The 24,101-nt window shown below is 41.7% G+C and overlaps 1 protein-coding gene across 1 annotated transcript in view; it reads left to right on the forward strand.

Moving 5' to 3' along the window:
* SEMA3A (semaphorin 3A) overlaps positions 1 to 24,101 on the forward strand; it is a 294,077-nt gene that overhangs the window by 173,983 nt on the left and 95,993 nt on the right. Inside the window, exon 6 of the mRNA XM_040343438.1 lies at positions 22,490 to 22,609. Coding sequence (XP_040199372.1) covers positions 22,490 to 22,609 — 120 coding nt within the window. The remainder of the gene's footprint in view (positions 1 to 22,489; positions 22,610 to 24,101) is intronic.

The following is a 24,101-nucleotide window of genomic DNA, read 5'->3' on the forward strand; positions in this document are numbered from 1 at the left end:
ACCAGTGAAGGGATCTCAGTGAAGGTGAGATTGATTCCCAAGATTTTTTCCCAGTCACCAGTCTGGCGGCCGTATTCTGTACGACTTGTAGACGAGCGATTTGGTACTTGGGGAGCCCGAGGTAAAGGGCATTTGCATAGTCCAGTCTGGAATTCACGATTGTTCCCACCACGACTGCTACGTCTTCTTTGGGGATAAATGGAATAAGTCTGCGTAGTAGGCGCATCAAATGGTGCGACCCGCTGACTACTGACCCTATTTGTGCGTCCATTGTCATGAAGGTGTCAAACGTGACTCCTAGACTTTTGACTTTGGAGCTAGGGGAGATGATTTGTCCCAGAATGGGCGATGGTGTCCAGTTTGTTGCCAGTTGACTCTTCCGACTGGCCTCAAACATAAAGAGTTCTGTTTTAGCGCTATTGAGTTTAAGATAACTCTTAGTCATCCAGTTTTCTATTGAAGAGAGACATTTCTCTAATCTGAGATGATGATCCTTTTTGTGGCAGATGCGAAAATACAGTTGCGTGTCGTCTGCATAAGAGTGATAGAGTAGTTCTTGGCTACTGATAATATCAAAGAGAGGACGAAGATAGATATTAAACAGCACCGGTGATAGGGGGGATCCTTGGGGGACCCCACATGGCACCGTGCGTTTTTCTGACGTGAAAGATCCCAGTTTCACTGTTTGTGATCGGTTTCCGAGAAAAGAGGAGAACCATGGTAAAGCATCTTCTGTGACTCCGGCGACTTCTGCTAGTCGTCTCAGTAACAATTTATGGTCTACTGTGTCGAAGGCTGCGCTTAGGTCCAGCAGAACCAGGAGACAAGATTCTCCTTCGTCTGCGGCCTCGAGCGCATCGTCCCATATTTTCAGTAAGGCCGTTTCTGTCCCGTGTCCGGGACGGAAACCGGATTGAAATGGATCAAGTAGGTTGTGGGTATCCAGATGCTGTTGCAGCTGTTTTACCACCACTTTCTCCATTATCTTGGACAGAGCATTTAGACCTGTTATGGGACGGCGGTGAGTTGGGTCCATAGGATCCAAATTAGGTTTTTTCAAGATCGGCAGGATTGTGCCCTCTTTCAGCAGGGAAGGCACTATGCCTTCTTTAAATGACTGATTTATAAGCTGTGTGATTGGAGGCGCCAGGATGTCGGCACATTCCTTCAGTAGCTTGGTGGGAATGATGTCATTGGGTGCTGTGCTGTTCCGCAACGCACCAATGATATTTTTGGTGGTATTGACGGAGATTGGTTCCAGAATGAACTTAGTTGATTGTAGAGGATTTCTGTCGGTGTTTTGTAGTTGATTGAAGAGGGGGCTGAGTGGAGTATTGTTTTGCAGAATACTTACCCGAATTTTTTCAATTTTGTTGATGAAGAAATCCGATAGTTCATTACAGAACTCTTGGGTGTCTGAAGTGGGGACTTCAAGACATCCCGGATTCATGGTCTGGGTGACCATCCTGAAGAGTTCTCGTTGGCGATTCATTGCGCTGTTAATCACCATGGAAAAGTGATGTTTTTTTTCTTTGAAAATTTCTTTGTGATATCGTGTTGTTACTGCTTTGTAGAAGTTGAGGCGGTCTTCTGAAGGACTTCTTTTCCAGGCGGCTTCCGCCCTTCTGCGCTCTTGCTTCAGTAGCGATAGCTGGTTATTGAACCAGCTGGACTTTTTTTCCCGGCTGCGGACTTTGCGCTTTGGTGCTGCTAAGTCGGCTGACTGTAGCAGAGCTGCATTTATGGCATCCAGTGTATCTGAGGCTGCTAGCTGAGGAGGAATAGCCCCAATTCGGTTTCCCAGGGTAGATTTGAAGAGTTCCGAGTGGAGCTTCTTCTGAGATCTAGCCCAGTGTATTGTCACCGGCTTGGGTGCTTTTATAACTAGTGGAATTCTGGGAATTATGAAGCTAATTGCATGGTGGTCTGTCCATGGCAAAGGTTCATTACCCAAAATGTTTATTTTCAGATTTTGTCTGAAAATAAGGTCGAGTGTGTGACCTGAAGCATGCGTGGGTCCGCATATAAGTTGCTGTAGTCCTAACCCTTCCAGGTGGTCGATGCAGGCCTCCGCGATGGGATCCTGTGAGGAGTTGGCCCACAGATTGAAATCCCCGAGCAGCAAAAGATGATTGCTGTTGAGGGAGTAAGTGGATATGAACTCTGTTAATGCTGGTAGCAACTGCGATTTGGGCCCAGGGGGCCTATAGCAGAGGAGAATGTGAACGGTCTCCTGGGAGTGAGATTGAAGTTGAAGCGTAAGGGTTTCCATAAAGGGTAGAGGATTTTGAAGGACCGGTTTAGTGATTGCAATATGAGACTTATGAATCACCGCCAGGCCTCCTCCTCTTTGCCCTATTCTATTTTCCGTTAAGATGCGATAATTTGCTGGTACCAGTTCTCCGAGAATGGTGTTGCAGTCGTCTGAAAGCCAACTTTCTGTAATAAAGAGGCAGTCTAGATCGTTTTGTAGTAAGAAATCATGGATTTCTGATCGGTGTTTTACTGCCGATCTAGTGTTAAGCAACGCACATGATATGTGCTTGAGCTGTGTTGAATGGTTGAAATTTTTGATGATCGATCGACGATCGACTCTCAAGAGTTGATCTGTTTTTAAGGCTTTTGTGGTGACGGCAGGTAATATTGTTGCGAATTGTCTCAGACCCCAAATGGTTTCTGCAGAGTATCGCAATTTAACCATTGTTGCCAGTCACCGTGGGCGGGGGTGCGGGTGTTGGGTGAGAGAGGATTCGCAGAATCCTCGCTCTCGTCAATTTTTGGTCCAGAGGAAGGCAAAAAAACCCTGGGCAAGCTTGCCAATGTGCTGCGGCAGGGAAAAAAATTCCTTCCTGATCCCTAAAGGCGATCGGATCAAACCCTGGATCAAAGACTGTTGGCTTATGGAGGGGAGAAGGGGGGGATGCTGGGTGTCACTGCTGCTGAGGTGTACCAAGATGGCCGCCAGGCAAAACACAGGACCCAGGCTGGGGGGGCAGTCAGCTTGGTAAAAAAATAATTTTACCGATCTGGTTGCTGAACAGGGGGTGGAGGGGACCTCTAGGGGTGCGGGGGCGATAATCCAGAGAGATCTGCACTATTGGTAGCAAGTGCAGGGAGAACGGTCGGCGCGCCGGTAGGCCGCGGCTGAAGCCGCGGACTTTCCTGAGGCGCGGCGGCCGCGAAAAGGAGCAGGCTGGCGCGGGCGTGTAGAAATGCCAAAAAGCGCCAAAAATACACCCAGGGGGGTGTCTGGGGGCCACCACAATCGTGGGTGGCCGTGCGGGCGGCGATGCCGGGCGAAAGACGGGGCAGAGAGCCGCAGTGTGGGGTCTGTGTGACGGCTGCCCTGAGAAGGACGGCCGTCAGTGGTTCCCCAGGATGGCAGGCCCTGAGAGACAGGGTCTTACCTGCGGAGAAAGATGGAGTCCACGAGGAGAGAAAGGAGCTGGTTCCTGGTTCCTAGGAGCTGTTCCTTGTGTAGCACAGGTATGGAGAGTCTGCCTAGCTTCTGACTGCCAGGTCTGGGTGAGAGCAGGCTCGTAAGCGGAAGGTCCGAAGCACCCTACTCCACCGCTGACACTGACTGACTGACTGACTGACTGACTCAGATGATATCATAATGCAGTACACCCTATAAATATTGTGCCATTGGTGTCTATAGATATCCAGTTTCCATTTAGTAGAAATTAGGTTTACAGATGTATTATACTGTGATTTGTATCAAGCTAAACCCCCAGCACTTTATCTAACCCCTCATCAGGTAAGGGAGGACCACCAGCCCCGGGCAACTAACAAGTCTTTCTGCAGCTGCCAAGCTCCACTTTGTTTCACAGCCTCCTGTGTCCTGTCATTTTCTCACAGAGCAGCTCAGTGCTCTGATGATAGCTGCACTCCCAGTGTGACTGTTCCTGTTGCCATCTGTATACCTCTTATTGTAACTTTGTTTCTCTGCTCTTCCTCCTGCCAGATTCTTGCCTTCCTCACTCTCAGATATTGCCCCTCCTTCTCCCTGCAATTAAGCTCTGATCCTTCTCCTTAATATCTGATTGTGCCCCTCTGTCTCTGAGCAGTCCTTCTCTCCTGTATTCCTCATTCTGTCCGATCTTTCTTCTCTCCTGATCTTTCCTGCCGCCCTGTAGTTTTCATCGCAAGTTCTTTGTGAATCAGGCACTTGCGATGAAAACTTGCGGCGGTGTAACGTATCTACGATACGTTACGCCGCCGCAATTCTACCTGAATCTGGCCCCTAGTGAGCACAGCTGTGGGCAGCAAAAAGTAGAATAGCCAGCTGCCCACAGTTAGGATGCCAGCGCTGGGAATCTGAAGGCTAGTGAAGAACAAGCCTGGGTGGGGACAGCGCTGGATCCCTGGAAAGGTAATTGTTCCGTTATCAAAGTCAACAGCTACAGGATTTGTTGATGCAGACTTCTAATTATTTTTTTTCCAGAGTGGAGAATGGCTTTAATGTGTCCCATCACCTACAGTTCAGATCTAGCAATATTATACGATTCCTAAAATAATTTCACTGCTAGTACATATGCTTTCACACTTCCAGGTCGGTCCCATTCCCTTGCTTGTGTTGCAAGAGCATACATTTTTCTGCACTGCAAGGAAACACATTGCCCTCTGCAGATGTGCACAGCTGCCACAATTGGTGGTTGGTGCAACACAATTGACACAATAAAAAAACATATATATATATATATATATATATATATATAATAGTGGGCCAGAGCACTGTGAATGTGGCATATTTTGCAATATATATGAACAAGTGGGTTGTTCCTGTGGTTGGATTCATCTGTTACAATGTGGAGACACAGCAGCTATATATTTTTTTTTTTTTTTTTTTTTTTATATTTTTCGCCCCTCCCACAAGCCACCCCCAACCCTTATCCCCGCCCTCCCACCCTCCCCTATCTCCGGAGTTCTGTCTCCTATTGAATCACTCTTTGCCCGTTCACCTTCCTACACTATATCATCCTATCTATATACCTTGGTCCAAGTTTAAAATTAACCCAATCCTGCCATTTTCGTTTAAATCCGCCTTCTCCCTCCTCTCCCATGTACCTGAGCTGTTCAGCATAATATATATCATTAATTCTACAAAACCAGCTCTTCTCTGTCGGGCTTATAGGGTCCTTCCATTGTTTAGGGATCAGACTCTTTGCTGCATCTATTACATGGGGAAGTAAGGTTCTCATGTACTGTTTAGTTGACATTTCTGTCCCATGAAACAGGCAGACCCATGGGTAAGCTATATGCAGCTATATGAACACAGCCACAAGATTTAATCTGATAGGTGTGCAGGTGTGGGTGAGTGGCCATGAATGCATATTGTCTGTGTTCAGGGTCGTACACCTGCACCCACATGCTTGTCAAATTAGGATCGATGGCTATGTTCGCACAGCTGCTGTATACTCATAGCATAACATCAGAAACCAGCCACATAAACAAACCACCAATTAACACTGCACAGGCCACAGCACCCATGTGAATGAGCCCCAATACCGCATTCACACACAAAACAGTTTTATATTTTAGACTTAGCAGGAATTTTGTACGTTTTGTTGCATTTGTGTTTGCTAATAATTATTTTAGTGTATTTTTTATCGGAAATATAATTGTAATCCTTTTTGAAGGGGCCCCATCAGGTATGCTGTCCGGCCCCCTGTAATATCTAACAACAGCCCTGCCCCTCATAAAAACTGGAAAAAGGAAGTTTCATGTTTTTTGAAAACAGTATTTTCAGGACAAACCATTCCTAAGATTTGGTCCAACTTTCATCTAAAACACAGTAACAAAACAGATACATCATTTTGCATTGCTGTATGTTTATTGCGTAATAATCAGTCAAAAATATTGGTGGAAAAAAGTGTGCAAATGATTATATTTAGTAACTAGTAGAACCTCCATTATTAGTAACAACTTTTGTGCTTTCTGTAACTGTTGTTAAGACATGCTTAGTAAGGGAGTTTGACTAACTGCTATATAAAAAAACTGCTTTAGTGCAAATTTGTGGGATGCATTGTCAGAGTTGTATGTTTTAGGTCCTATTTTAATGGGATTGACAATTCTAGGATAGAATGGAGAGAAAAAAGTCTACTGCTTGAGTTACTCTCATTTTGATGTATACCTGCACTTTGGGTCATTGTCATGTTTTAATCTTGGGTGATTATAGTATGTGTAGTCTAAAATTTCTTGCAAATGAAGATCTGAAGGAGGGGAAAAATAATCTGTATTGGCCCATTAAAAATATGTTTTATTTGGTTTCAGATGAAGTAGGCAGAGGTTTGTTTGATTATTTTCTTTGGTTTCAGATAGAGTGGGCAGGGGTTAGAATCCTTGTGTATGTGATACAGCCGACCATTAGAATACATCAGTGTGGGGAACAGACAAACAAAATCTGACAGTGCTGTTTTATAGCAAAAAATCATAAATCCTTCTGTTAAATTTTAGTCCTTGTATTATTTTCTTATTGATGTATATTCATATGTTTGGTGTTTCCCTTTTAATAAATAAAATCTGGTGTGTTTTTCCTTTCAACACTGCTTTGTAATTGTTTCTTTTGCCCTTATTCACCTGTGTCTCATCTGTTTTGTGTTTGTGGCTCTGTTCTCACCAGTGATTGCTGGTGCATTAAATTTGGCCTCTACTGACCCTTGAGCTCCAACCACTGTCTGCTTTTCTGACCTGCGCTGTCTTCAACTTCTGAGCCAGTTTTTCTGCATTGGTTAATGGTTTATACTAGGGTTGTCCCGATACCACTTTTTTAGGACCGAGTATAAGTACCGATACTTTTTTTATGTACTCGGGATACCCATTACCTATACTTTTTTTTAATGCCACATGGCAGTTTGACTGATGGTCACTGATAGGTGGCACTGACTGATGGGGATAGATAGATGGCACTGATAGATGGCACTGACTGATAGGTGGCACCTACGGGCACTGGCACTGACAGGTGGCTGGCACTGATGGGAGGCACTGACAGGTGGATCTGATAGGCGGCAGTTATGGGCACTAATGGCACTGACAGGTGGCTGGCACTGATAGGTGGCAGTTATGGGCACTGATGGCACTCACAGGTGGCTGGCACTGATAGGCGGCAGTTATGAGCACTGACTCCATTGTATTCTGACAGCCACTGGAAACAGTGACTGCATCTAACACTGGAGAAGTACAATGCTGCCCAGTCCATCTAACATTGGAGAAGTACAATGCTACCTACTGCATCTAATGAGTGAAGATGCACTTTATATGAGCTGAAAAGTGATGTGGTGGTGAGGTCATTTTAAATAAAAACATCGCTCCACCTGCCAAAGAAGCATGAAATCAGAGAAAGCCCTTGCCTAGCCGAGGAGGGTTTAAGGACAAATTACATCCAAACTGCAGACGCTGTTGTCTTGTGCATTCTTTTCTGCCTCCTTTGTGAAAGGCAAATGTCTTGTAGCAGCTTCTGGTGAGCATGCTCAGTGGGCAGGATCTGGGTCTAGCACATAACTGGCCACAGACTCGTTCTTCCACAATGTTTAGTGATTAGAGTCCGCATGCCCACTTAGGCCGCACACCAATCCGCCTACTGACTCTGCCCGATACGGCCCAACGAGCTAGTATTGGGTCAGGCATCGGGAGCATTTGTGTGAGTACAAGTACTCGCACAAATGCTCTGTATCGGTCTCTATACCGATACTAGTATCGGTATCGGGACAACCCTAGTTTATACCTACTGGAACATGTGCATACATGTACATTTATCCTGCAATCCCATGCAGTCTGGAAACTGGAACACAAAAAAAGTAGAGCAAGCATTACTTTTTTCAGAACGCACTGCACCAAACCACCTCATGCTGTTGTACCATGCATTTTGGGACTTGCAAAGATGTGTTTGGAGTGCCCGTAACAGTTCATAGAACCTGAATACTCTTGCAAGGGCAGTGCGTTCATCTGCAGTGCAGAAAGCATGCACAGAACAAGCCTTTCATGTTTTGGTGTGAAACGCCCCTCAGTCTTCTGTTGCTATCATTTTTCTGTGTACTTGTATTCTGTCTGTTCCTGTCTGTCTGAAGGTTCCCAGCTAGCCAATTCTGCAGTTTGTATATTGAAATTTGTCCAACATTACAAGTCCATCATGATCATAAAATTTAACTAATCTTTCCTATCCTTAATAGCCAAGGATGAAGCCATCTTAGCCTCTCTTTAGATCTGCAGTTGCTATGGTTCTGTGCATGTGATCAGCTAAAACACCAAATATTTGAGGGCTTGAAAGCTAGGATGAGAGCGACATTAGCACACTGACAACTGTTACAATTATCAACAGAGGCATGCCTAAAATGTAACTGTTGGAAAGCGGTGTAATTGGAAATTTAGTTCCCCAAGTGGCTCAGGTGAAGATTTCTATTAAGGTCACCCTAGTGAGAGTCATTCTGCATCAGGTGGCAACTTCTATCTACTGCCTTTCTGGCCACGTACCTGCTTACCTGTGTCACCACACTGTGCTCAGATTTGTGTTCTTCGGCGTACTCCCTCCAAGCCCCATCTATATAAGTCTGGAAGTCCGCGTTTTTGTATAGGTAAGAAGGGAATCGCCACATACGAGCAGGAGAATTAGGAGTCATGTCTTTTAAGTTAATAGATATTGGAACATGGTCAGAAATAGCTATTTCATGTATTTCAGTTTCAGAGATCCAAGGGATCACATTGTCTGTACCGAAAAATAAATCAATTCTCGTAAACACCTTATGGGGGATGGAGTAAAATGTGTACTCTCTGTCCAGGGGGTGAGAAAGTCGCCACAGGTCAGTGAAATGGACAGAGTCCATGGTAGAGGCTAACTGAGTTTAATTGGAGTGTGATTCTGTTTTAGCAATTTGTTTGTGGTGGATCTGTCTTCTAACAAGTGCAAGGTACAGTTGAAGTCACCTCCGACAATATGTGGTATGAGGGGGTGTTGTAGGAGTTTGGAAGACAGGTCTCCCAGAAAGTGTTTGCCAGGGGAGTTAGGTGCATAGACATTGGAGACCATAAAATCCCTATCACCAAATTGGACATGTATAGTGAGAAATCTACCCTGGTCATCTGTGGAAGTCAAGAGTATTTTGCAAGGAAGGCGTTTGTGTATCAAAATGATAACCCCTGGCCTTCTGGCCAACTGTGTCGGATCCTAGAACTGAACCCACCCACAGTTTTTGCATGCGGTGAAAGTCCGAACGAGTCAGGTGAGTTTCCTGGAGTAGAGCTATGTCCGTTTTGAGTCTTTTAAGGTGCCTTAAGATCTAAAGTCGCTTGATAGGGGATCGAAGCCCCTTTACAATCAATGAGACTATTCTCATGGGGGGTGGAGAGTGTATGGAAGTGTGCGGATGTAGTAGCTTTATGAGCCGAAGGCAAGCATGGGGGGCCGGACACTCTTGAGGCAGGAAAATCAAAATTCCTGGGTGGTTTGTTATGTGTTCGGCATGTGGGTATGCAATGGTCGCTATGCGGGAGGAAAAAGGTGCAGGGTAAAAAACAAAAGAGAATGGCAACATAACCATACAAACTAACAAAACAGGTAAAATAAACAGAATAAACAGAGGACTTCACTTTTTTCCTCATGGGAACCCAGTAAAAGCCAGCTAGATTTATGTTCTTAATCTTCTATGGTTTCCTTCCAGGCTCCTGTCAAAGATTTGTTTACCCCAGAGATTTATAAAACTCCTAGATACAACCTGTAAAGCTCTGGTGAACTCCATGCCCAAGAGGGCTAAAGGCTCGTACACACGGTCACACATCCAACAAACTTTCCCTTGGATTTTTTTCTTAATTGATTTGTCCAGTCACACCCATAGCATACACACGGTCAGACTTTTCTGCAAACTTTTCTAAAAATTACCCAACATCACATGGTTTTTCTGCTCTTTACCGCCAGCCTTTGGTTAACTTCTGCTATTGTTGGTTGATTTTAACATTGGTTCTGAGCATGCGTATTTGCACTTTGTACAAAAGTTGGTTGGCTTGCTGTACACACGGTCAGACAAGGCACCATCGGACTTTTGTTGCCGAAAAGTTGGTCCATTTGCAGACCCAACTTTTGTTGGATGAAACCCAAAAAAGTTGGTCCGATGGAGCGTACACACGGTCAGACAAATTAGAAAACTTGCAGATTTTGAAGTTGGTTGGCAAAAAGTGTGACCGTGTGTATGGGGCTTTAGACAGTGCTGGAAAATAATGGTGGCCACACAAAATATTGACACTTTGGGCCAAATTTTGACATTTTCATTTAGGGGTGTACTCACTTTTGTTGCCAGTGGTTTAGACATTAGTGGCTGTGTGTTGAGTTATTTTGACAGCAAAATTAAACTGTTATACAGGCTGTACATTCACTACTTTGCATTGTAGCAAAGTGTAATTTCTTCAGTGTTGCCACATGAATGTGATGATACATGAACTATCTTTGAGTACCTTCAAACTAAGGATGCCCATAGATCCTTGAAAATGACTTCTAAAGGGTAGGTACCATCTTGCATTTTGCAAGAGATGACTGAGCACACTCAGTTAGAATTGGGCTTGCTCACATGGCACTATTCCAAGATAACTTTACCAGAATCACTTATTATGTCCACCTAGGAGGATCTCAGTATTTTCAAGCGATGCTCAAAATTAGGAGCCAGTTTATGTTCCAAAAAATTCTGTTTAAAAGAATGAGCAAAATAATTAATAGAGGATAACTGCTGACCTTCTGCAAACAGCCTTATTGTTTTCCTCTCTAGAGTATGTTGCCACTTGACTATGTAGCTATTATTGGTCTCTACAATGCATCTTGTTTTATGTGTAAGTGAGAATACATCTGTTCTCCAGTTACATTTGGTTTTGTAATTCACCCATTCCACAGACGGTTTCCTTGAAGCCGATTGTTGACCTTCCTGCTTGAAATGGCAATCATTTCTTTAGAATATTTCACAGTTAATAAGCACAGACTGGTTTCCTGCGAGGATCGTTTGAGTCAACTACCAGCTTTGTGTTTGAAATTAAAGTTCACTGACAAGGAGTTGTGTAAATGGATGTTTAACATTTCCAACCTTACAGTTTATATTAGTGAGTGCATACAATTCTGACTGATAAAACTGTGATAAAGCACAAATTCTACAAGCCATCTTATAAGCTGTTTTGATAGGTTCAGTCATGGAGTGTTATCTATTTCAGTCACTTATTCATATGAATCCTTTGACATGTTTTCTTGACATCTTTAAACCTCAAAACATTCACTCAGTTTTAACCCAGTGATTTCAGATTGTATGCAACATGTTTGTAATTTTCTTGTCTTTTATTTATTTTTCATTTTTACAATAATATTTAATATTCAAATTTTTTATAGGTTTATAGTCTTAACATAGAAAACATTGAAACATTAAGAAAACTTTTTTTTTTTTTCAAATCTCTTCCATAGTGAAATGGAGCATTTCTAGGAGGAAACAATCTGTTTTTTTTTTATTATCATTATTATTATTATTAATTATTATTATCATTAGCATTATTCTCTAAATCAGCACTGGTTCTTCAAATCAAAACATTCATCTATTACATCTAAACTGTAGAAAAAAAAAGAAAAAAAAGTCAGCCAGGCTTTTTTTCTCGGAAAGTCCAACTGTGTGTAGCCTCCATCAGACTTTTTTTGGTCGGAAGTCTAACAGACCTTAGATAGAGATTCTGTTCTCTTTTTGTCTGTTGGACTTCCGACTGGCTCACTGCGGACTTTTGCGGGGTCAAAAGTCTGACCGTGTGTACTAGGCATAAGGGGGTATTTCTTCCCAATGACCACAAGCTTAAGGGACATTCTTCCCACTGACTATTGCATTAACGTATTACCAGTTGTAGACATAGTCATTTTTAGCAGGGGTTCTTTTAGACCGAAAAGTAATTTCAAGGGTTCTTCTGAGTTAAAAAGGTTGAAAAAGGCTGCTCTAGATGATATCTAGGCATCAACCCCCACCACATGCTCCCCTAACTAATCACAATGTTGGTAAAAAAAAACTAATCTAAAAGCCCACTTAAATTCAATAAAATCTGTGGTCACATAATGTGCCTAGTCCCATGGATTTTCTCTTTCCCACTGCAGAGTGCACGGGTTTTTTTTTGGTCTATATGTTGCTGCCAGGGTAAAGTGGACAATTTTTATTAGCTCTCCAATGATGGGGCCCTCTCAAGTTCTGAATTCCACAGACGTTTGATGACATTATGTTGAATGGACTGATTAGCATGGGCACAGTGTGCAGTGGTGGATCATGGGTCTCCACTCCTGGTAGAGGCTCTGGTGGGGGACACATGATAGTGTATGTAGGTAAGCAAGAAAGAAAAAAAGAGGGTTAACTTGCCTGATGTTGAGATGCACCCATGAAGTACAGCCTGTCTTCTCAGTGATTAGTTTTTTTTGTTCAGGCATTGTTGTATTGCACCAGCCCACCCCATTTCCTGTGATGGTAATCTAAATATCTGAGAACCCCCTATTTTTGAAGCAAGAGAAGTATTCCCAAACACACACATATATTTGGCCCCTTTCATTCAGAAAGCCAGAAAGAAAGAAAAGTCACAGATTTCCCTTTGTTACCTTTCAGAATTAGACCTGCCTCGGAACTTTGAATCTGACTGGAAACGTTTAATCTAAGCAGAGAAGAGAGTTAGCTGTGGCTTCAGAAAGTCTAATTACAATGGCCCTGTTAGATGGTCTGTGGAATATGACTGAACTGAACTGAAATTAATTACTATCTAGATGGGCAGTAATAGCTACTGATTTATAAAAAAAAAAATTCTCTAAAATTACTCCAATATTACCAAATATGCTGATGGGGGTTGTATCACTTCAATGAACGTTGACAGTACGGTCTGAGAAAATGTTTAGCTTTATTGTTTTCTACTCCAACATTAAATTATGTTCTTATAGCATCGGGTGTTGTGTGTGTGTGAGAGAAGTAAAAAAAGGCATGTTGCAGTGTCACGATGGTTAAAATAAACCTGTTGCTTTGCCCTGGATGGTAAAAGTGCTTGTGTTCATTGTGTGCCAACATAGTGTTGTGATTTTTCCTGTTTCTCCTTCGTAATGTGTACTCAGGTCTTTACACCTTATCCTGGACCCACAATTTTAAAGGGGAAGTAGGGCCAAAGCTTTTTTGGCCCTACTTCTATTATCACATGATCACAGGGGTGCAGAGTGAACCATCAGCCAACAGTGGGATAAAGCCTGTTGCCGGTTGATGTCACTTGGCTAGTCCAAGATTTGGGTCGATTCCAACTTCACAGTTGGGATCCACTCAGCAGCTTGGACCAGCAACTGGCTCAGCCTCTCAGTGAGAGGCCCCCTTCCTACCCCCTGTACAGCTCAGAGCTCCAGTGAGTGCTGAAGGGGCAGAGCAGAGAGCCAGTGGCTGACGGTAAGAGCACTCTGTTCAGAACAGTGGGGAGAATCGCTGGTGTTTGATCGCTCAGTTCTCATTGTGGAGGCAGTGGGGAAGAGATGCATATCGATGCTGCATCCACCTAGGCGAGTATAACTTTTTTTTCTTTTTTTGTGAAACCCATACTTCTCTTTTAAAGACCAAATATGTTAGTATACACCCATAACATGGAATGTAACCCAAAACTGCGTATAATGTTTTAAAAACCATATTTAATTATCTGCTTATATCATTTAGAGCATTCAACTGCAGCACTTATCTGACATAATGTAATTCTTCTCTTCAGCACATAACTGAACATAATTCTATTATATAATTCATATATATATATATATATATATATATATATATATATATATATATATATATATATATATATATATATCACACAATATACGTTTTTCTTCAGCACATAGCTGAGCAAATATCTGTCTGCTCCTGTAAAATGGCCAGAACATTAATATACAATGTGATAGTACACTGACTATGACAGCTGGGCTTCCCTCTTCTACATAGAACAGTAAAGGATTATCCTCTCCCACGCAGGGCTGGACAATCTGCCTGTTTACATTATAGATATAAATTGCATGTATTCTCATATATGCAGTTTAAGAAACAATATAACTATATATATATATATATATATATATATATATATATATATATATATATATCTCTATCTATCTATCTATCCATATATATATATATATGTGGATAGATCTAAATATAATATATAGATATATATATATATATATATATATATATATATATATATATAGAGATAGATAGATAGATAGATAGATAGATAGATAGATAGATAGATAGATAGAGATCTTTATCTGCTTACACCAAGTTCACATATTACAAAAATCTATAGTAACCAATCGGATTTCAGTTTACAGCAGTTAGATCAATGAGAGATGATTGGTTGCTACGGGCTACTGCACTTTTTACTTTGCTCTTTGCTTTATTGAACAAGTGTGCTGGAGTCAAGCGCTGTTTCTTAACTGACCTTATCCGTTCAGCAAAAGAACTGATACTTTCATTTAAGTTTCATTGATTTCTTTCTTTTTTTTTTCTCCCAGGCGCCTGTAGAGTAAGTGATAACAAAACAGGGATAAGGTTATATAAAGGTTGAGCAAAACATCAAAGTCACTTTACTACTTAAAGTTTTTAGTGAGTTTTTTTTTCTTGTTCCTTAAAATTACCCAGGCAATGCTATAATTAAGGGTATTTTTGTACATCACAGTGGAACCCACACACAAATTGTTAAGAAGACTGCAGTGCTGGTGCATTTTTGATCATGTACCTCATGCTGAGCAAGCAAAATCATTTATAGCACTTGTAATCTTTGAAGTATATATATTTAATTCCAGGCCTATATTTACTACTATACCGTTTCTAAATTTAATTGCTTTTACACTATTTTCTTTTCTAATTATATTTGCACATTACCTTTATTTCTTTTTGGCTTTTTCAAATTTTAAACTTAAACAATAAATTTTTTGGGCATTTCATGTAGTTTGATATATGAAAACTTTTCATAGTTCACTTTACATTGGCACATATACTGTGAAATACAGTATATGTTGAAATGGCCCTGCCTTTTGTGTGATGAAATTATTTGAATTCTTATAACAATTGCACATCCTTTTAAGGTTTATTGGTTTATTCATAGAGACCTAAAGAACATATAGCCACTTCAGTGTTTCATATGGGTGATTTTTCAGCAGAAAAGGATATATTTGGTATGCAAAGTCAGTCTTAGGCAGGGTCCTAATGGTTTCTTGCTGACCAAAGCACTTCTTGGGTGAGGATTAGATCTTGTAGGGGTGCCCCTAGCAAGTAATTATGAAGACTTTGAGTATCAGAACTGCTTAATAGTGCTCACGGAAAATGACAAAGGAATGGCAGCCTGCATTTACACATGCAAAAGGTTATTGCTTAGCTAAAGTAGGATGTTGTTGCTGAGTTTTTAAATGTCCACAACAATAGTTAGTCAGGTTGAAAAAAGACACAAGTCCACCCGGTTCAAACATAAAAAAAAAAAAAAATAATAATAATATCATACAGTCCCATATACCCAATTCTATACCCACAGTTGATCCAGAGAAAGGCGAAAAACCCCAGCAGAGCATAATCCAATTTGCTACAGCAGGGGAAACAAATTCCTTCCTGATCTTCCGAGAGGCAATCGGATTTTCCCTGGATCAACTTTACCTATAAATGTTAGTATCCAGTTATATTATGTACATTTAGGAAATAATCCAAGCCTTTCTTAAAGCACTCTACTGAGCTGGCCAGAACCACCTCTGGAGGGAGTCTATTCCATATTTTCACAGCTCTTACTGTGAAGAAACCTTTTGTATTTGGAGATTGAGGGGCAGATCCACGTACATCGGTGCATATTACCGCCGGGCGTAGCGTATCTAAGATACTGCGCATGCGCCGTCCGTGGGGGTATCCAAGTGCGCATGCTCAAAATTAAACCGGAACAAGCCAATGCTTACGACGGTGACGTCATTCTACGCAAATCCCTATTCGCGAACGACTTACGCAAACAACGTAAAAAATTCAAATTTAGACGCGGGAATGACGGCCATACTTAACATTAAGTACGCCACCATATAGCAGCTCTAACTATACGCCTGAAAGAGCCGAACGCAAACGAAGTAAAAAAAAGCGCCGCCCGGACGTACGTTCATGGATCGCCGTATCTAGCTAATTTGCTTACTCGACGCGGAATTCGACGGAAACGCCACCTAGCGGGCAGCGTAAAATTACACCTACGATCCGACGGCGTACTGAGACGTACGCCTGTCGGATCGATCCCTCATTCCGTCGTATCTTGTTTTGTGGATACAAAACAAAGATACGACGCAGGAACTTTGAAATTACGCAGCGTATCAATAGATACGCCGGCATAATTTCTTTGTGGATCTGCCCCTAAATCTCTTTTTTCCTTTAGACGTATAGAGTGCCCCCTTGTCCTTTGTGTTAAATGTAAAGTGAATAACTCAACACCAAGTTCACTCTATGGACCCCTTATATATTTGATAGTTACATAGTTAGTCAGAAGCAACCATACTTTATAAAGTGTATGTACAGTCAAAACTTTTTTCTGAATTTTGGATAGCTTGGGAAGTGTTTAGAACAGGGGTGTCCAACCTTTTGACCCTTCTTGGGCCACATTGGAAGAAGAGGAATTGTCTTGGGCCACAAATAAACTACACTAATAATAAAGCTGTGTACACACTATCCAAATGTTGGGCAGTTAAGCAGGAACCAGCCTACAATAGGTACGTATGCACAGCTGCCTGTCAGATAGAAGCCAGCCTCACAACCAGTTTTTGTTGAATGGGCAAGTTGGAAAACCAGCATCTGACCAGCATCTGATCAGTGCTGGCAGCCAATGGCTGCCAGCGCTGATCAGTGTGTTCTGGTTGGGTATGGGCAGCTTCCCTATCAGAACACAAGAGATTTTTTTAAACATGGTTGCTAAACAGTGGTGTTGCTAAGAATTCACACTCAGGGACTTCTCAAAGTCTTCTTTGAAATAAATACTGCCATTTTCTCAAGTATGATCCTGTAGACAACCATACCTCAGTCTAGGCTGAACCTTTACTTTGAGGTTTCTATATCTCGTGCATCTATGTCCCCACTAGTAATAACTTTTTTTAAAGCACAATCTTTTGCCATCCTTCCTCTTACCAGATACCAGATACTGTAGTGCATGCAGCGGCATCTCAGGTTTTGCCTCAGCTGGAGTGCCCCGGACCTTATCTGGCCTGACTCCTTGAGTGGGGACCTCTCAACTTCATCTACCATCTCCTCCACCATCCCATCCTTCTATCCTATGCCCATGGGTGGTGAGTTGCAGGGCTGGGCCCGATTATTTAAGTCGGCTGTGGTCTCCTGAGGCCTAGTGCAAAACACTGTCCGTTCATTGTGGGGGATTGGAGGGCTGCAGGGTGAACGCTGCCTTTCTGCCTTGAATGTGAACTGCTGGGGCCTAGCAAGTAATAACATCTCATACCTTTGTTATTATCTTGGTCACGGATTGTTCTCTTTTCTGGAATTTTTCCCCTGTGGCATTACCACAGGGCAGTACCATAGCAGATGTTTTTTCTGAATTTTCAACTCTAGATCACTTCAGTAAGCTGGAAGATGCGAGGAGAGCGTTGTCTCTACATCTTGCCTCGGCTGCACATTTGGAACTTGGTTCCCTGGCTGGTCGGATCTTTGAGTTTGGCGAAGCAAACTCCATAGCAAATTTTGTAGCAAATTCTAAAATGTAAACGGTGGTGTTGGAAATCCGCTGTTCAGATGTCAGTTAAGTCGTTGACCCCGAACGAATACTGAATACATTTAGAACCTTTTATGAAAAACTGTACAAAGAAGTCCCGGTATGGCCTGAAGTGCAACTTAAAGATTTTCTTCAAGCATTACACTTGTCCATCCTCTCACAAGCAGACATTGAAATGGCAATGTCCTCTTTTCCCAGTAGTAAAACACTGGGACCGGATGGTTTTCTGGGTGAGTGGTACCAAATGTATGAGGCCCTGCTTGCACCCAAACTACAGCTGTTTTTTGCGGATTGTAAAGAACAAATGTTCTTACCTCTCTCTATGTACCAGGCACATATTGTCCTCATACCTAAACCTGGTAAACATAAAAAATCAGCGTGCCTCTTAGGCCTCGTACACACGACCGAGGAACTCATTGTAAATGAAACATTGTTTTCCTCGACGAGTTCCTTGTCAGGCTTGTGGAGAAACTTGATAAGCTTTCTTTGCGTACACACTGTCAAGAACAAATCTCCTCATTCTCAAACGCAGTGACGTACAACACATACGACGGCAGGGGAAGTTCGATTCCACTGGCACAACCCTTGGGGCTGCTTTTGCTAATCTCATGTTACTGCGTGTTAAGTAAAAGTTTGGTAAGAGACGATTTGCACTTTTCAGACTGTTACAGCGTGACAAATGTGTTATCTCCCTTACAAACGCTACTTTTACCGAAGGTGTGCTCCCGTCTCATTCTTTATTCTGAGCATGCGCGGGTTTCTAAGCATACACACGAACGTGTTTCTCGTCAAAAACCAGACAGACGGGGAACACAACGAGGAAATTGAGACTCCCGTTGCTACAATGTAAAGTAGTGAGTGTGCAGCTTGTATAACAGAGGGTACATTTGCTGTCCCCTCAAAATAACTCAACACACAGTTATTAATGTATAAACCACTGGCAACAAATGTGAGTACATACCTAACTGAAAATGTCCAAATTAGGCCCAAAGTGTCAATATTTTGTGTGGCCACCATTATTTTCCATCACTGCTTTAACCCTCTTGGGCATGCAGTTCACCAGAGCTTCACAGGTTGCCACAGAAGTCCTCTTCCACTCCTCCATTATGACATTATGGATCTGGTGGATGATAGAGACCTTGTGCTCCTCCACCTTCCGTTTGAGGATGCCCAACAGATGCTCAATAGGGTTTAGGTCTGGAGACATGCTTGGTCAGTCCATCACCTTTCCCCTCAGCTTCTTTTTCAAGGCAGTCTTGGAGGTGTGTTTGAGGTCTTTATCGTGTTGGAATACTGCCCTATGGCCCAGTCTCCTAAGAGAGGGGATCATGCTCTGCTTCAGTATGTCACAGTAGATGTTGTCATTCAATACACTATGGCTCCCCAGTGCCGGAAGCACTCATGCAGCCACAGACCATGACACTCCCACCACTCCCACCACTATGGTTGACTGTAGGCAAGACACACTTGTCTTTGTACTCCTCACCTGGTTGCTGCCACACACGTTTGACACCATCTGAACCAAATAAGTTTATCTTGGTCTCATCAGACCACAGGACATGGTTACCTTAATCCATGTCCTTACTCTGCTTTTCTTCAAACTGTTTGCGGGCTTTCTTCTTCATCATCTTTAGAAGCATGTGCACTCAACTTCTTTGGTTGACCATGGCGAGGCCTGTTCTGAGTGGAACCTGTCCTGTTAAACCACTGTATGGTCTTGTAGACCAACAATACTTTTTTCAGATCCTCAGAGAGTTCTTTGCCATGAGGTGCCATGTTGAACTTCCAGTGACCAGTATGAGAGAATGAAAGCGATAACACCAAATTTAACACACCTTCCCCCTATTCACACCTGAGACCTTGTAACACTAATGAGTCATGTGACACCGGGGAGGGTAAATTGTTAATTGGGCCCAATTTGGATATTTTCCCTTAGGGTTAACTCACTTTTGTTGCCAGCGGTTTAGACATTAATGGCTGTGTGTTGAGTTAATTTGAGGGGACAGCAAATTTACACTGATATACAAGCTGCACATTCACTAAATAACATTGAAGCAAAGTGTAATTGGAATTTCCATACATCTCAGCCTTCACTGGCGAATAGAGCATACCACTTGTAACTACTAGATTTAGGTAACTAGATTATGTTGGTTATGTTGTTATTGATATGTAAGTGAGCCTGGGTATGCCCAATATGCTTTGTTTTGTAATTCTACCTTGGAAAACTGCAATAAAGATAATAAAAAAATTATAATCAAGTTCCTTTAAATTATGCTGAGTATAGTCTTTAGATAATTAGATAATTTAGCATTTAACTGAACGGTGAACTTTTCTTAGTTAATACTTTTTGGCCTGTTAAATATACCATTTAATTGGTTATGTTATATCTGTTCAATGAACAAATACCTGTTATGTCCAAGAGTCGAATTATCCCTCATTATTCTTATCTTAAACCACAAAATGATTTGTACAGTATATATGTATATGTATTAGAGATAGGAGAGTGTCCGGGAGTAGTTTAGAAAAAGACAACTTGGCAAAGTTTACAGTAGCCCACCGATTATACATTTATTTTTTTCATTCAACCAGCAGGTTGAACAAAGTGAACTGACTTGATTCCCCTATCCACCCACTTGATGTGGGAATCACCCCACTGAGCTATTGTAGTCTGAGAGTGGGGAGACTTCCAAATCAGAATACACTGATCAGCGCTGCCGACTATAGCCGGAGGCGCTGATCAAGCAGGGAAAATTCAACAGGGTAGTTATAGAGAAGATGATTGATAAATCAACTTCTGTACAACCTCCATGCCCATATTGTACATCATGGATTAACCACCGCCTACAGAGCACTTTCACCCCTTTATTGCCCAGGCCAATTTCCAGCTTTCAGTGCTTTCACAATTTGAATGACAAATATACCCAAACAACATGTTTGTGATTTTTTTTAGATATAGCTTTCTTTTCATGGTATTTTATCACCATTGGGTTTTTTATTTTTGTTAAACAAACAAAAAAAGACAGAACATTTTGAAAGAAATATGTTTTTCTTAGTTTCTGTATTTTTTCTCCTTCACTGATGTGCACTGATGAGGCTGCAATGATGGGCACTGATAAGCTACACTAATGGGCACTGATGAGGCTGCACGGATGGGCACTGACAAGGCGGCACTGATGAGCACTGATGATGCAGCACTGATGGGCACTGATGAGGCAACACTGATGATGCAGCACTGATGGGCACTGATGAGGCAACACTGAAGGCACTGATAAGGAGACACTAATAAGCAGCACTGATAGGCAACACTGATAGGCAGCAATTATAGGCACTCATAGGCATCACTGATGGGTACTGATTGATGGCACTCATAGGTAGCACTGATAGGCACTGACAAGCATCACTGACGGGCACTGAAAGGCATAACTGGTGCGCAGTGATGTTTTTGGCCTTGGTCCACTATCCACAAATGGTCAGAGGACTAATGGCTTTGCATTGATTGCAGTAGGAATGGGTAAAGAGACAAAAGAAAGGGAACACCATATAGAGAAAGGAGAAGGGAGACACAAGAAACATTGTTTGTTTGTTTGTTTTTCATTATGTTTTGCCACAAGCCCATACATTTCCATCAAGGTGCCCTGCACTTCCCCAGGTCTCATAGGACCCTAGCAATGTCCCCAATGTTCATATAACCGATTTTCACTTATATGCTGTAATGGCAGAATACATGTAAAAAGAGAGAAACACTTGGCATTATTTTGAACTGATCTAAAACTCTGTGATTGTGTTTTACATTTTTCAAATTCTTTTTAAATGGGACAATAGATGATAAGTATATAGGAACAAATAGGAATGGAGGGTAGGTATATAGGAACAAAATCTGTAATAATAGCCCCAATTATTATATTCCTAAAAATTCACTTTAACAGACTGATTTATTAACACAGTGAAGATTTGGGTGAAGTACAGTACAGCTGATGTATGAAATACGGTGATATAACTTTTAAGGGTCCAAGCATATGAACAAAAACCTTTATTTTTTCTCATTCTTCTGAAGGTGATTGGATCTTTGGAAGTGCATACATCCTCACTATTCCTCACCCAAACATCTTAACGCCAACTTCTTTTCTGCTCTTCACCTAACTTCACACCTTAGTAAAACTTTTCCTAAGTGTGAATCATCTTAAAAAAGGATATTCGGGAGGCACATTACTTCAGGAGACCCCATACAGCTATTTTTAAATATATATATATATTTTTTTGAAGATCCGTTTTCTGTGCACACAAATACTGCAAAATGTTTTTAAAGCATAAAAAATATATAATGCTGAACAAGTTTGAATTAACAATAGCCAGTTTTGTAGGTATTCAGTGAAGAATTCTAGTATTGTGCACTGTTAGCTCCATACAGATGTGGAATTGGAAAGTTTGATATTGGCATTTATGAATGTTACAAGTGACATTACATGGATCAGTTTTTATTTGGTGTTTTGTGGCACTTCGGGGTTAAGTTGGCTCTTATGCATTTACCCGAGTTCTTTATGCTACAGTAGATATCACAGTTCAGAGTATAATAAAAAGTTACCAAACATCTGGTGTGAAGGAGATTACAGCAATGGCTTTGAATGAATGATTAGTATGCTATACCTATTTTAGACGGGGTATAACTCAGTGTGCCTTCATGTAAGACTTGCTAGAAATATAATTTAAATGGTTCCAACAAATAAAATTTGCCAAATTTTGTTTTATTTCACAGATGGGGAACTATATTCTGGGACTGCAGCAGATTTTATGGGAAGAGATTTTGCTATTTTCCGCACGCTTGGAAATCATCATCCAATTAGAACAGAGCAGCATGACTCCAGATGGTTAAATGGTAAGCAGAACACCTATTATAAATCAAAGTAGATGTGGAAACACTTAGATTTTAGGTTTGGAATGAGCTATACAGTAAACTCTAAATGCTTAGTTGCCTATCTTTTTAATACACTTTATTCATATCTACAAAACTAATGACCTGAAACTTACTGAAACAACTGATAATTGTATAGCATTATGATGTTCATGTTATTTTTTGGAATGTCTAGAGGCAAGAATGATTAGGTTTTGAGTTTTAGTGAAGGCTAGCTATTTGGGAAATGCTAACTATTCTTGCTCTTGGAGGCAAGAAGAGTCACTGACAACATCATGACTAGAAATGAGGTTTGATTCACCAAGGATTCAGCAAATCCATACAACAAGCTGAAAACTGTGAATTCCTCTGCTAACCCCATTAAAGTCAAATTTTGATTTTCATGAGCAAATGTTACCTCCTGAGGGGCTGCTTGGCAAATTATTTCCAAACAAATTACATGGGGAGTCTGAAACCATTGTGCTAATGCAAAAAAAAAATGTAATTATTTTTACAGTGGCAGAGGACATTTTTATGTGGCTTTGAGAGCAACATGAAAAATTCACAAATCATTTGAGTTTAGGTGATGCATTAACGATTTACTTGCTGTTTCATGGGTGGCCTCAAGAAAAGTGTACTTTGGCAACATATTTTGGCTGTGGATTTTTTTATCAGCTTTTTTGTAGTTGATGTTGCTGGATTGGTCAGTCACTGTGTGTGCAGCCTTACCACTGTTTTGTGCTGCAGGACCTATTTGCCTCTCGACTTCCATGGACAACATTGCTGCCTCTCATTTAGGCCCATGTGTCTTTTTTTGGCGATTGTGCTTTTATTTAGAGTTGTTGTTAAAGCGGAGTTCCTACTAAATAAAATATTTTTGGGGGGATAAATATAGTTTTTAGAATATTGTAATCTTAAACACTCACCTATTACACTTTGATTGCCGCCCCAACTTTGTGGGAACAGTTTGGGGACGTCCCCTCCCTATTCCAATATGACTGCGCACCAGTGCACAAAGCAAGGTCCATAAAGACATGGATGAGCAAGTTTGGGGCGGAGGAACTTGACTGGCCTGTACAGAGTCCTGACCTCAACTTGATACTGTCCAACATCAGCGCCTGACCTCACGAATGCACTTTTGGAAGAATGGTCAAACATTCCCATAGACACATGCCTAAACCTTGTGGGCAGCCTTCCCAGAAGGGTTGAAGCTGTTGTAGCTGCAAAGGGTGGGCCAAGTCAATATAGAACCCTGCGGACTATAACAAGGGTGCCCTTAAAGTTCATGTGCATGTAAAGGCAGGTGTCCCAATACAGTTTGCTGAGTGCATTCACAGTCTGATCAAGCTCCCTCACAGCTGATGTACAGTTTTGCTGAGAATGGGAAGTTCGGTCTCATCTGACGGACATTCTTTACCAGCTACATGGGCCTCCTGGAGCATGGGCTGGGTTGCCATTGTGCCCCCTATAGTTATGC

This window comes from Rana temporaria, chromosome 3 (assembly GCF_905171775.1).
Source record: "Rana temporaria chromosome 3, aRanTem1.1, whole genome shotgun sequence".
NCBI lineage: Eukaryota > Metazoa > Chordata > Amphibia > Anura > Ranidae > Rana > Rana temporaria.